The 13,324-nt window shown below is 38.9% G+C and overlaps 1 protein-coding gene across 1 annotated transcript; it reads right to left on the minus strand.

Annotated features, from left to right (window-relative positions):
* Positions 1–6,472: 6,472 nt before the first annotated feature.
* On the minus strand, positions 6,473–8,994 carry LOC131797955 (piggyBac transposable element-derived protein 4-like). Its single transcript, XM_066161310.1, has one exon. It carries the CDS (start codon positions 8,874–8,876, stop codon positions 7,068–7,070), a length of 1,809 nt encoding a protein of 602 aa, XP_066017407.1. The 5' UTR covers positions 8,877–8,994; the 3' UTR covers positions 6,473–7,067.
* Positions 8,995–13,324: the final 4,330 nt, after the last annotated feature.

Below are 13,324 nucleotides of genomic sequence, written 5' to 3' on the forward strand. Positions count from 1 at the left end.
TGCCGTTGTCACTGGTTTAAACTTTTTCCTCAAGTTTGGTCTGTCAAAGGAAATCTCAGTCGTAAGTCTATGGCTTGCATAACTGTATAAGGTTTGGGTGGGCCTTCAAACAGGTGTTGGTGAGTGATTGAGAGATTGTCCAATAGGTAAACTACAAGCCATCCCTCATTTTGGGCGAATTCTGTCGCGCGAGTCAAAACTAAATTAGCGAAAAAAAACAATGACATTTAAATGACACACGGAACTCTGAGTAAGGTGTACGTATTAAATTGTTGCGTGTCGTCGGTGAATTTTTTTCAGGTCACAAGTGAATTACCGCGGGTGGTGAAGTAAAAACAACTTATCCATTAAATCACAGGATAATTTAAACCACTGCAATTACATATTTTTATAGTGTAAGGCTTGAAAAGGCTTATAAATCCATGTTGTTAACTGGGAGGAACAGTGGGGCCAAAAGAAGAACAGTTGAACGTCTAAGTGGGTGGGAAACAGAATCCGAGACGCTGAGGCTCTATTCACTTTAAGGAAAGAGGTTGGTGGCCGTTGAAGGGAGATGGCTACAAGAGTTCGCTGTTGCGACACAAAGGAGTTCATTACCCACTGCTATACTGTACACTAGCCTCTTTAAAGTTTTAGCAATTAATTTACATGTAATTTGTTTTACTATCTGAGATAAGGATAAGCTGTCTATAAACAGTTTCAACACAGATGTCCACTTTAGTTCATATCCCGCCACTTTCACACGTCGCGTGATAATTAGTATTTTACCAGCGACCCGTGACCTGCCAGATAATAGCACTTATCAGTGTTGAAAGAAGAGATAACCTAAACTTCATTCATTCAGAGTGCGATGGTATGATCCCGTGAAATTTTATAAAAACTAGACGCATATTTGCATTCACACGGGCTTTCTGTTGAAAAGAAACTTTTTTTGTGCTCAAATTTTTCAACGTTTTTTTATACACGTAGTGGTCTATCCTGAACCTTTTTTCTGTCTTGGTATGCCAGAGATGCAGGTTTCTCACATATTTAAACAAAGAGCTAAAAACAGCATTTGTTAGGTAGTGTGAAGATCCTTTTCTGGGATCGGGTGGGGGGATGCAGTGCCAGATATTATTGGCTATTTCAATACTTATTACCAGACACTTTAGTTTTGACTTGATTAAATTTTGTTTTGCGAGTTAAGGGGTTGTAGCGGGGTGAGTCATTTGCCAAATAGGCTGTCTTTTTATGTTTTCTTTTTCTTGGTCAACAAAAGATTCCAGGCTGAAATAGCTTTTAATTATAAACAGCCCCAAGTGCTTGGGTGATGACATTTAACCCAAGCAAGAAAACCAATCTTTTTTTTCTTATCACCAAAAGAAAACAAAAAGTCACTACCAAAGCTCATTAGCAGATGAAGTATTAATTTTATGAGGTTGTTAGAGTGGTTCTCATGAACCTGTGAAATACACTTAAACATATTTTTTACTATTACCCTTCAATTTGTTTGTTTCCATTCGGAGTTAGTAAAGAGAGTGGTGCAGCACAGCACAACCTAGATTGAAGTTTGTGGTTTCATTCACCCTGTTTTGAGAAACCATCCTATTTTGAATATTCTCAATTTGTGCTCCTCTCACTTCCAAATATATCATTTTTATGATACTTTCAAAATAATGCACTAAACTATCAAGGGACAGTACTTCAGGAAGAACACATGTACCTAGAGGCTCTCCTCCACCATACAAATCTCTGGTTTGAGAATCAAATATTTTGAGCCCCATATTACTATTACAATAGGTTGCAACAGCAATACACCTTACTATTAATATGAAATTGGTGTAGTTTTCAGAAATGAGCGACTCAAAGGCTCTTCGTTGAGAGGTACAAATTGAGAAAATATCTGGGTAAAAAAATTAATGATCAGTGGAATTAAAATTCACAGGGTTAAGCTCCAAGCAACATTAAAGACGGTTGTTATGGGGAGGGGACCATGAATATTAATTAGATACAGAAACCTGAGAGCATCGTTTGCATTATGCAAGATTGGTCACATGACTGATCAAGTGCCCGATTTGATGGTCAGTGTTGTTGTAAAAGGCTAGATCGGCCACCAGTGAACAAGCTTTGAAAGCTAGACCTTGTAGATCTTTTTTTCCTCAGCCATTCAATTGCAAAAGTAAACTTTTTACCTTAAAACACCTCCATATTAAAAGATGTAACACTTGTATTCTGCTGGAAAGACTTTTCCAATTCAAAGTTCAGTCATGCAATGCTTAAATTCCCCGCCCCCTCCAGGCAAATCTCAGTGGGATGGGAAGTTGATCAGTTTCGCGAGGGGATCAAAGCCAGAAAAGCAGCAAAGCATATACCAAAAAACACATGGCAATATGCCCATACTAGCCTCCTTTGCACCCACTCATCATATTAGTGAAAGAACCAGATTGATAAGGTTCTAACCCCATAGGTAATGAGGTTTTGGTGGTATTCATTGTGACGTTCATCGTGACCATAGGACTTTAGTATGTTTGCATCTCTGCCTGCCTGTCCTTCTGTCTGTTATTTATTTATTTTTTATTTTTTATCCTTCTTATTATTAGCCCAATCCACTGACAAACTTTCACAAAATAGAAGGCTATAACGGAAAATGAAATATTTTTATAAAAATGTCCTTCTCTATAATTACATCATGGAACGACCTTGCCTCTTTGCATAAGACCGCCCAGAGTAGCTCTTCTAATATGTAGGCTAAGGCTAATAATTCATTAGGTAAACAAGTAAGTAATACAAAGTAAATAATAAAATTAGTTATATATTTAAGACTTGTAGATATGCAAATAAATTCTCCAGCATAGAGCTTAGAGCAATTTTCAATGAAGTGTCAATAGGGCCACTTTCCCAAAAAGTTATTTGATCTCAAAATAAAATCAGGAAGTGGTTTATCACTACTGGTCCCTTTCGTAAAGTCATACACATTTTCCAACATCGAAGTCGGTCTTACGTAATTTTAAAACAGGCTATGAGTTCTCACAGGTTCATTGTGATATTATCCTATGTTTTGATTGCCCAGAGTGAGAGCTTAGCTTGTTGTTTTTACGACATTCCATGGAAAAGCGCTCTAAGAGGTTCTTAAATTTAATGTTGGTTTCTAGCGAATTGTTAGCATTGATTTCTGTCGTTTTGTACGTAACATTTAAGTAAATAGAAAGATAAAGAAACGGCATAATTACCTAGATGGCCAACATGTAACTGTATATAAGTATTAGAGATGATTGTATTACTAAGTGCGAGGAAACGAGTTGTGAATAGCGAAATCTTCCGTCTTTTATGCTAGGGAATAAAATGAAATTATTTTTTTCATGCGGTTGTCACTGGTTTAAACTTAGGGCTACGGCTGGTCTTTTAAAGGAAATCTCAGTAATAAGTCTATGGCTTACATAATTATATGAGGTTTGAGTAGACCTTCAAACTGGTGCTGGTGAGGGAGAGATTATCCAATAGGTAAACTACAAGCAGTCCCTGATTTTGAGCGAATTGATTCAGTCGCGCGAGTCCAAACTAAATCAGCGAAAAAATGTAACGTTGATATCAGCGCGAAGTGAGGAACTCCAAGTAAGGCGCACGTATTAAATTGTTGCGGGTCCTCGGTGAATTTTTTTCAGGTCACGAGAAATAAAACCGCAGGTTGTGAATCAAAAATAAGTTTATCCATTAAATCACAGGTTAATTCGAACCACTGCAAATTAAATATATTTGTAGTGTTAGGCTTGAGTACATAATTGAACTACACTTATAAATCCATGTTGTTAATCAAGAGGAACAGTGGGGCCAAAAGTACAGTCGAGCGTTCAAGTGGGTGGGAAACAGTAGAATCCAAGACGCTGGGACCCTACTCACTTACTGGGACCCTACACCTACTCAAGGAGATCGCCATGAGTAAATCTATACGCAGGGAGAAAAAAGTAGTGCAGTGGATAGTTCACCTTTGCAAACAGGTGACCCTTAGTAGAGTTTCCTCCTATCAGCGTTTCACATAAAGGAGTTTCTTACTCACTGCTTATAGTGCACGCTAGCCTCTTTGAAGTGTTAAGAATTAATTAACATGTTATTTGTTATACTCTCTGAGATAAGGATAGGCTGTCTAAAAAACAGTTTTATCACAGATGTCCACTTTTGTTCATATCCCGCCACTTTCACGTGTCATGTGACAATTAGTATTTTACCTGCATGCAACCCACGACCTGCCAGATATAGCACTTATCCAGGCACTTATCAATGGAACACAAAATGTTGAATTATAGGAGATAACCTGAATTTCATTCATTTAGAATGCGATGGCATCAACCTATGGAATTTTCCTAAAAACAAGGTGCCGAGATATTGTTAAAACGGTTTATGGATCTCAATGATCATAAATTGAGAAAATATATGGATAAAGAAAATTAATAATCAGTGGAATTAACATTTACGGGGATAAACTCCAAGTCACTTGAAGGTTATTCAATGGCATTGGAAAACAGTTGTTTTGGGGAAATCGTGAATTTCTCAGGGACTACAAATATTAATCAGTTGCAGAAACCTGAGAGCATCGTTTGCATTATGGATTATACACGGGGATACAAGATAGGTAAGCTTAAAAAGAGAGTCTAAGAAGCCTTGTGTGGTCAAACTAGCGCTAATAACCCCAGAGTAGCCTTCACACGAGTCATCTGGAAAATTTAGAGGCCTCCTAGGGCAAAAGAGTCCGGGAAGTCAGCGGTCTTGGGTTTCGTCTTCGTCTTGCTGGCAGCATGAACGAGCCCATGGACGAGTTGACGGTCTTATGTACCCCTTTTTCCTCGTGTTCGCAATTTAATGGTCTTGCCCGTGTCAAAATGCAAGTTTTCCTCCTTGGTATAATGAGAGAGCAGTGGAGAAAGCATTACCTTGCCTATTCTCCCAGGGAAACCCATGACGTAAGTTAAATCATAAGAATTATTACTGTCTGCAGCACCAACAATGCCGCGCGCCAGGCGTGTTCGAACTCAGGCGGAAAGTACGCGCGGTTTCCGAACAAATTCCCAAGCTCCCCGCGAGAGTTTACTCAAAGGAAAACCGCTGAATCAATGTATGATTGGCATAGATATGGCTACACAAAAAAATTGGTCCTTTCGCAGTGAGGGAGATGAAGCATTTTTCATTTTATTTATTCTTTCAAGTTCAGTCACTGACAATGAAAGCGGACAAATCTTTGATATTTCCCACGGACCTTGCTTAAGAAGGGCTTGATTTTTTTTGGAGAGGTTCCATCGACATTGACCATTTCCAACCTTGATAGCCAAATATCTATTGCCATCTTGCTTTTAATTATTTATTTGTTTATTCTGAAGGCCTTGAATGAGTTAGTGGATCTATTATAAAGGTATCGAGTACCTTTGCTTTAGATTTATTCTTTTATTCTTCTCGTTTTTTTCATCGAGAAAGTTAAGGAGGGGTCTCTTTTTAAATGTTCTCAGATAAAAGACTGCCAATTTCTCCTGCCATCTTTTCCTGGAGAGTGACAGGAAGGAGTGAAGGAACTTAGAGAGAACTGGGTTTGAGTGATGAAACTAGCTTGGGAGCGGGGAGGGGAGAAAAACGTAATATTCTATCCTTTCGCTTGCTTGCACAAAATGAATTGCTTTTGTTTAACTATTCAGGTTTTCGTTGTTTTTTTTTAAGGTTTTTCGAAAATAGAGTCGCAGAACGACTTGCAAGAAACCATTTCCCCCTTCACACTCTGCTGCCTCCCCAACCCCCAAATCAAAATCCAAAGTAAAATCTACCGGTTAACTTGTCTCCAAGCGCATGGTTTGTTGTGAATTTGACATCGCGTAATGATCTCGAAATTTAGAAAAACTAACTATTAATCGCTAAGGAATAACTCAACTAAGCCGTTTCAGTTTTTTTTGTGTGTGTGAAGTCTACTTCTGGCTTTTTCGTTGCTTAGTAATACAAAAGAGCGCTATAAAAGCTACCTCGAAGCAGCAAGAGATTGAAATGGCGGTAGATTTTACTACATATTACATGGTTTTTCGAACAAAAACTTACGCTTCCCTTGTATCAACATTACCCAAATCCATATCTGATAAAAGAGAGGCGAAAAAGCGATAATCTCTCTCTAAAATCGTTTTTTTGGACGTCGGAACAACTTTTTGCCATACAATTTCCCCTACAATTTCCCCTAGTAAGTTGCACTGCTTGCCCAGCACGATCCCAGCAATCTGTGCGCCACCACAAGGATTCGTAGCGCCAAAATAGAGCTACATACACGTGATGTGAACAAGTCAACCACGTGCTTTCAGAGAGCAACAGCCCGGTAAAAATAATTTTCATCTCCCCAGCTTTCACCCCATATTGAGTTCGCCCCTTTGAGTTCGGCTCTACCTTATACCGCGTTCGCCCGCACAGTTTTTGAGTTCGACATCACCAAGATTGAGTAATGTCCAGATGAGTTGATTTGTGACGAAAATCACTTAACCCTTATCATGCTGACTTTGAGTTCAGGTTACAATCCCCTAAACTGACTTTATTTTTAGAAACGCACTCATGCACGACAGTTGATCCTTTCAACAGCATTGAAAGCTTTACTTTTCATCAAATCCCAACAACCTATATATCAAATTAAAGCTTAATAAATTTCCTTTCTGATTATTCTATTATGATAAATTTTGAACCTAAGTTGCTTTTAAAATTTAGCTATGAAATCATGTTTTTGAAAAAAGTTATACATTAACAAATAACACATCATATTAATTTCTTCCAAAAATTATCTGTAAAAGCCTAAAATGGCAACCAGAGTTAAGCCCTAGTCCAACAACTTGATAAAACAATTCCTGTGACTGTGAGAGCATTTTTTTTCTCAAAATAGTAGCAAAATTGCATATTTGTCTTGTCAACACATAATCAAATTAGGAATTTATTTACATTGTTTGGTTTTGAATTAGTTCAAAACAGTCAGCTCAGTTGTATGGGTCTAATTGGTCTAAATTTATCTATTTCTGTGTTTGAATTGACTTCAAAACCAAACAAAACCAAAAAAAAGATGAATAATGGCTATGATCAGTAAATCAATTGGTTTCAGCATCCACATTGTCATTATTGGCATCATGTCTTCGAATGTAAGCAGCAACATAGTCCTCAACAGTGTGGTACAACTGGAAGCAGTCTTGCATACAGAGTGCTACTTTACAGACACTGCACTGAAAGCTAGACTCCTTCCCTGGCCTCTTCCTTTTATCTCCTGTCCTTTTCAGAATCTTCTTTTGGGCAGGAAAGCAAACCACACATGCCCGGGTGATGTTGGACTTCTTCCCAGTACCCAGTATTTTCTCTGGGAAGTGACCTCCAACTTGGAGGCGGGTTAAGCCTTCAGCTGACCTCCTTGGGCGGCCTCTTGGAGTGAGAGAATGGGAGATGCCAGAATTCCTAACAAGCTCCTTCACAAGCTCCCTTCGAAAGGTCCTTTGCAGTACAGGTGACTGGGTTCTATGTTTGTAGAGGATATAAGCATTCAGGATGCTTAAGGAAAACAGATGGAAGAACACTTTCTTCCACCATTTCATGGTGCGTCGCCTGAAGCAGGAATAGGCCACCATCTGATCACACCTGTCAACTGCCCCCATGAACTTGTTGTAGTCATGTACAATCTCGGGTTTAGTGATTGGGCGCCCAGTTCCAGGGTGATTTCGGCCAACTTCTACATCTGCAATGGAGTGAACAGATGACAGCATCTGGAAAACTCTGCGGTCCTTAAATTTAACAGCCAGCAAAGTTCCATTGTTCATAACAAACTTGTCACCTTTTTTTTTCACTTGTGCCCTTTTAAATTCCTGGGGAATACCTTTCCTGTAGCGGGCTGTTCCACAGGCCCCAGTGTTCTGCCTATAGAGCTCAGCAAATAAAGTAGGTGATGTGTAGTAGTTGTCAACATACAAACACCTACCCACATTCAAATAAGGTTGCATGAGCCTCATGACTAAGTCATATGTTTTGCCTTTAGCACTGGGTGGTTCTTGGTTTACACCAGTGTAAATTTCAAACCTACAACAATAGCCATTACTTGAGTCACACAACTGGTATGACTTTACACCATACTTATCTGGCTTGTCTGGATTGTACACTTTGAAGTGCACTTTTCCTCTGAATGGAATCATTCCCTCATCTATGCAGATATTTTTGCCTGGCTTCCAGACATCTGAAAAATTCCCAGTGACAACACTGTATATAGTGCCAAGCTTGTTTACTGGGTTATACCCTTCCTGTCCTCGAGGAATATAATTATCATTATTGCACAAGTGAAAAAATGTTAAAATGTTCATAAATTTGTCTCTTGACATAATTTGAGGGAAAAAGGGAGTAGATAAAACCTCGTCGGTGGACCAGTAATCCTGGATATTCTCTTGATTCACCAGGCCCATCGCAGTAATCATGGCAAGAAAAGCTTTCATCTCACCAGATGTCACACCATCCTCAGGCCAATTTCTAAATCTCGAGTGCTGAGGTAAACGATCTCTTCGCTGTAAAGATGCGATTGTTTCCCTTGCATATTTATTTGTTTGGGATGCAATCTCATCAAATAGGTTTTCAGGAAAGAGGAGATGAAAGTAGTCAGAGAATGATGGATTGTCAGGAAGCTCCACATTCAACCCTCGATCAGCTGTGAAGTCAAGCCTTCGCGGGATACGATCGCCAAGGACCCAGTTGTCTTCTTCGGTTTCTTCTTCGCTCTCCTCCTCGCCATCACTGTCTTCTTCGCTTCTGCCATCTTCTTCTTCGCTGCTTTCAGAATTATCCGTGTTTTCATCAAAATCGCTATCCTCTCCACCAACAACTTCATCGATAGTTCCTTCATCAACAAATATAATATTGGCCGCCATCTTTGTTTATCAGTTTTACCGCGCAACAAAATTAATTTCATGCTAATTAATTCTTTTATTCTACTCGGATCTTCGGAACTCTGTCGGATGCTTAATTTATGTCCCTTTGGTAGGCCCATGACCGTAAACCTACCTAAGCCCGACATATTCCGAACTTCTACGCCAATAAAACAATGATGTTCGGAAACCCGGAATATTCCGGGACCCGTCCACATGGACGAACACGTGCGCCCGGAATATTCCGGGAGCCGCACGATAAGGGTTAAGAATGAGGGAATCAATTAAATACTCTGTCAGGAGTTACAGGAAACAACTATGTACTCTGAACTTGTGATAATGTGGAACACACTTAAATTAAGATGAGTTAGGGCGAACTAGATAAGAGACGAATGCATACCTGCTAGCATAGTTGTTTCTGGTTGATTTATTAGTTGTTTATGGTTGCCTCACCTCCCACGCCCATGTGAACTCTCAAAATGGCCGTTGGCAATTATCATTCAAACTTGTCTTGGTTCCAACTTGTTTTTAGATTTCAACAGAAAGCAACTCGTTTAGACGTTAATCAATCTGGAGGCAAACTTGACTTGGTGGGGTTGAACTCAAAAAGTGTGGGGGCAAACACGGTATAAGGTAGGGGCAAACTCAAAGGGGAAAACTTGATAGAGGGCGAACGCAGTGCAATTCCCTCGCTGACAACAACTTTTCTCCTTTGAGGAGGTATATTTTCACACATCGTAATTTGTTCATCAAATACATTAACAAGTTTGAAAACAGGCTGTACATATATAAATACAACTGAAAATACTCAAGTGAGTTATTTCCTAGCGACATATGGCTGATTTTGTAACATTCTGAGACTATTACATGATGACAATTTCACAAATGCAATAGACCTTCTGCAAGGGGTGATGTTTTTTTGGTATTTTTAATAACATACTTCGTGGTAATTTCAACCCAAACTTAAACTTCCCTCATAACATTATCTTTATCCATGCATGATAACATTGCAGCGAAAAAGCCATAATTTCTCGCCAAAATCGCTTTTTTGGACGTCCAAACAACCTTTCATCATACGTTTCTTTATATAATGTGCTTAACCTCACCACCACTATACACAAAGAGGCAACTATAATTTAATTTAAGTTTTTTTCAACATATTATTTTGATGCCTCTATTGGGAAAGAGCATCACTCAACCAGTTGGTCAGTTATTTAGAAGTCAATTTCATTTAGTCAGTTAGGAATTGAGACTGTCCTTCAGTCTATCAATCATGTATGAAGTATTGTTTAACTGTTTCACTCCCAGGATCTCATTTAGTATTTCTCTTTACTCTCTGCCATACAATTCTTATGATGTTAGAGTGGAGAATTTGGAGTTGTATTAACTAATAATCCCTTAATTGATATTTTTCCTTATTCTCAACACTTTGTGCTTGATACTGTATTAGTATGGTAAGGAGTGAAAGGTTAAGTTTATAGTGATAGCTTGTTTAATGAGGGACACATCAGCAATATGCATGGCACTGTTAGTAAGGGATGGGTTGTTTGTTTTTATATGAATGTTATTTTACAGCTAGCATTTCATTCAATGTAGGTGTGACCAGCCAAATCAATGAAACTGCAAATGAACCAATTGCTACAGTAACTACAGCTCCAGGTACCAATTGATTCATTTAGTACAAACATTTTTTTCTTTTGCTATTTAGCTTAAAGCCACCATTGATTTTGTGAATGCACAGTGTATTGTAAACATCACATAATTGAAGAGTACCTCACAAACACATCTCAATGTCACCATTTGGACCGCACTCCCATCTAGGTTTACCTAAGTTGTTATTTTATGTTATTTCTTACCTTTAGGACCAGGCAACAAAATTTAGGCTGTCATTGGTACTGCTATTAGGGTTGTTGCATCAGCTTTATTCCTGATTGGAGGAATTGCATTTTGGTATGGCAAAGGTCATGCAGAAGACAAAGAGGATCGAGACATAAGGTCTGCTGATCAAGTGGAGTTAGTGCATCACTGAGCCATATTTTGTACCAGTTGATGCATTTTGACCAATCAGGATCCAGAATTTTGACACACCCCCAAACTTGAAATTTTTTAACTCAAGGCATGTTGAGGTGTTTAGAGCATTTGGAGTTTTTTTGCTGCTAAAAACCTTGGTTAAAACCTGTAAGAATCAAGCCAGCTTGCTAATGTGTATTTTTTTCTACCTCTCGTTTAATTAGAAAAGTACTCTGCTATAATTTTAAGTCTGGAGGAAAATTGCTCTTAATTGTAATTGGTTGATCAATTTGAAGCTTTTAATGTCCCTATGTCCCTATGCCCCCTTCCCCCTCAGGGCAACCCCCCCCCCCCGGCATTTGAACCTTTGACGATTGCTTTGTTCAAGTTCCTGTCCTTTGGGACCAAAATTGTGCTCAAATGCTCTACCCAAGTTCCAAATTTGATGGTCAGAGCTTTTGTAAAATACAAGATCGGCCACATGTTCAATTATGTGCCAGATTTGATGGACAATGTTGTTGTGAAAGGCTAGATCAGCCCCTAGTGGGCAAGCTTCAAAAGCTTAGACCTTTTCTTCTCAGCCATTCAATTGCAAAAGTAAACTTTTTACCTTAAAACACCTCCATATTAAACGATATAACACTTGTATTCTGCTGGAAAGACTTTTCCAATTCAAATTCCCCAGTTCAGTCATGCAGTGCTTAAATTTTTCAGTCCAGCCATGCAAGACTTAAATTCCCCACCCCCTTGAGGCGAAGCTTAAATTCCCTATCTTTTCCCCCCCCTCCCCCAGGCAAGTCTCAATGGGATGGGAAGTTGAGGGGATCAAAGCCAGTAAAGCAGCAAAGCATGTGCCAAAAAACACATAGCAATATGCCCATTCTAACCTCCCTAATGCGCCCACTCATTGTTTTGGTGAAAACATTAGACTGATATGGTTTTAACCTTAATTCACTTGCATCCAGCACCATTAAAACAAGTGAGGATATCCATGAAATGTGTTTTTACTTCTCTCAGTAAAGAGTAGTTGAACCTTAACAAATAAAAAACCTTCAATAGCAGTCATCACTGATAGTTATGCTATTAAGAAAAAGAACAGAAAATATTTTAACCCTCTCTTTCATCTCATGCTAGGTAATGAGGTTTTGGTGGTATTCCTTGTGGCATTCATTGTGCCTATAGTACTTTAGTATGTTTGCATCTCTTCTTTCTCTCTGTCTGCCTGTCTGTCTGCCTGTCTGCCTCCCTGCCAGTTCTTGTCTGTCTGTCTGTCTGTCTGTCTGTCTGTCTGTCTGCCTGCCTGCCTGTCTGTTATTTATTTATTTTATATTATTATTGTTGTTTATTAGCCCAATCCACTGACCAACTTACACGAAATAGAAGGCTATAATAGAAAATGGAAAATTTTTATGAAAATGTCCTTCCCTATAATTACATTATGGAACGACCTTGCTCCTTTGCATAAGATCGCCAAGAGTAGTTCTTCTAAAAAGCGGGCTTAGGCTAATGATTTATAAGGTAAACAAGTAAATGATACAAAGTACATAATAAAATTAATTATGTATTTAAGACTTGTAAATATGCAAATAAATTCTCCAGTATAGGGCTCACAGCAGTTTTGAATGAAGTGTCAATAGCACCACTTTCCCAAAAAGTTAAATGATCACAAAATAAAATCAGGGAGTGATTTATCGAGACTGATCCTTTTTGTATAGTCATACGCATTTTCCAACTTCGAAGTCGGTCTTGCGCAGTTTAAAAACCCGCTAAGATTTCGAGTAGGTTCCTTGTGATATTATCCTGTGTATTGATTGCCCAGAGTGAGAACTTGGCTTGTTGTTTTTACGATTTTCCATGGAAAAGCGCTCTAAGAGGTTCTTAAATTAAATGTTGGTTTATGGCGAATTTTTAACACTAATTTGTGTCGTTTTGTGGGGTCAAAAGAAGTACATTCGAGCGTTCAAGTGGGTGGGAAACAGTAGAATCCGGGACGCCGAGGCCCTATTCACTTTGAGAAAAGAGGTTGGGGGCCGTTGTGAAGAAATGGCCATGAGTAAATGTGTTCGCGGGGAGAAAAAAATAGTGCAGTGGAGAGTTCACCGTTACAGACAGGTGGCCCTTAGCAGAGTTTCCCCCTATCAGCCTTTGATACAAAGGAGTTCATTACCCATTGCTATGCTGCACGCTTAGCCTCTTAAAAGTTTTAACAATTAATTTATATGTAGTTTGTTATAAACCAGAGAGCATACAAGATAGACGGGAATATAATATAGGTAGACTTGAAAAGGGAGTTTAAGAAGACTTGCGCAATCAGATTAGCGTTAATAACCCCTGAGTAGCTGTCAAACGAGTCACCTGGAAAATTTAGATGCCTCCTAAGGCAAAAGAGTCCGGGAAATTTTTATACGGAGTCAGCGGTCTTGGATTTGGTCTTGCCGGCA

Source organism: Pocillopora verrucosa, chromosome 14 (genome assembly GCF_036669915.1).
Source record: "Pocillopora verrucosa isolate sample1 chromosome 14, ASM3666991v2, whole genome shotgun sequence".
Classification (NCBI taxonomy): Eukaryota; Metazoa; Cnidaria; class Anthozoa; order Scleractinia; family Pocilloporidae; genus Pocillopora; species Pocillopora verrucosa.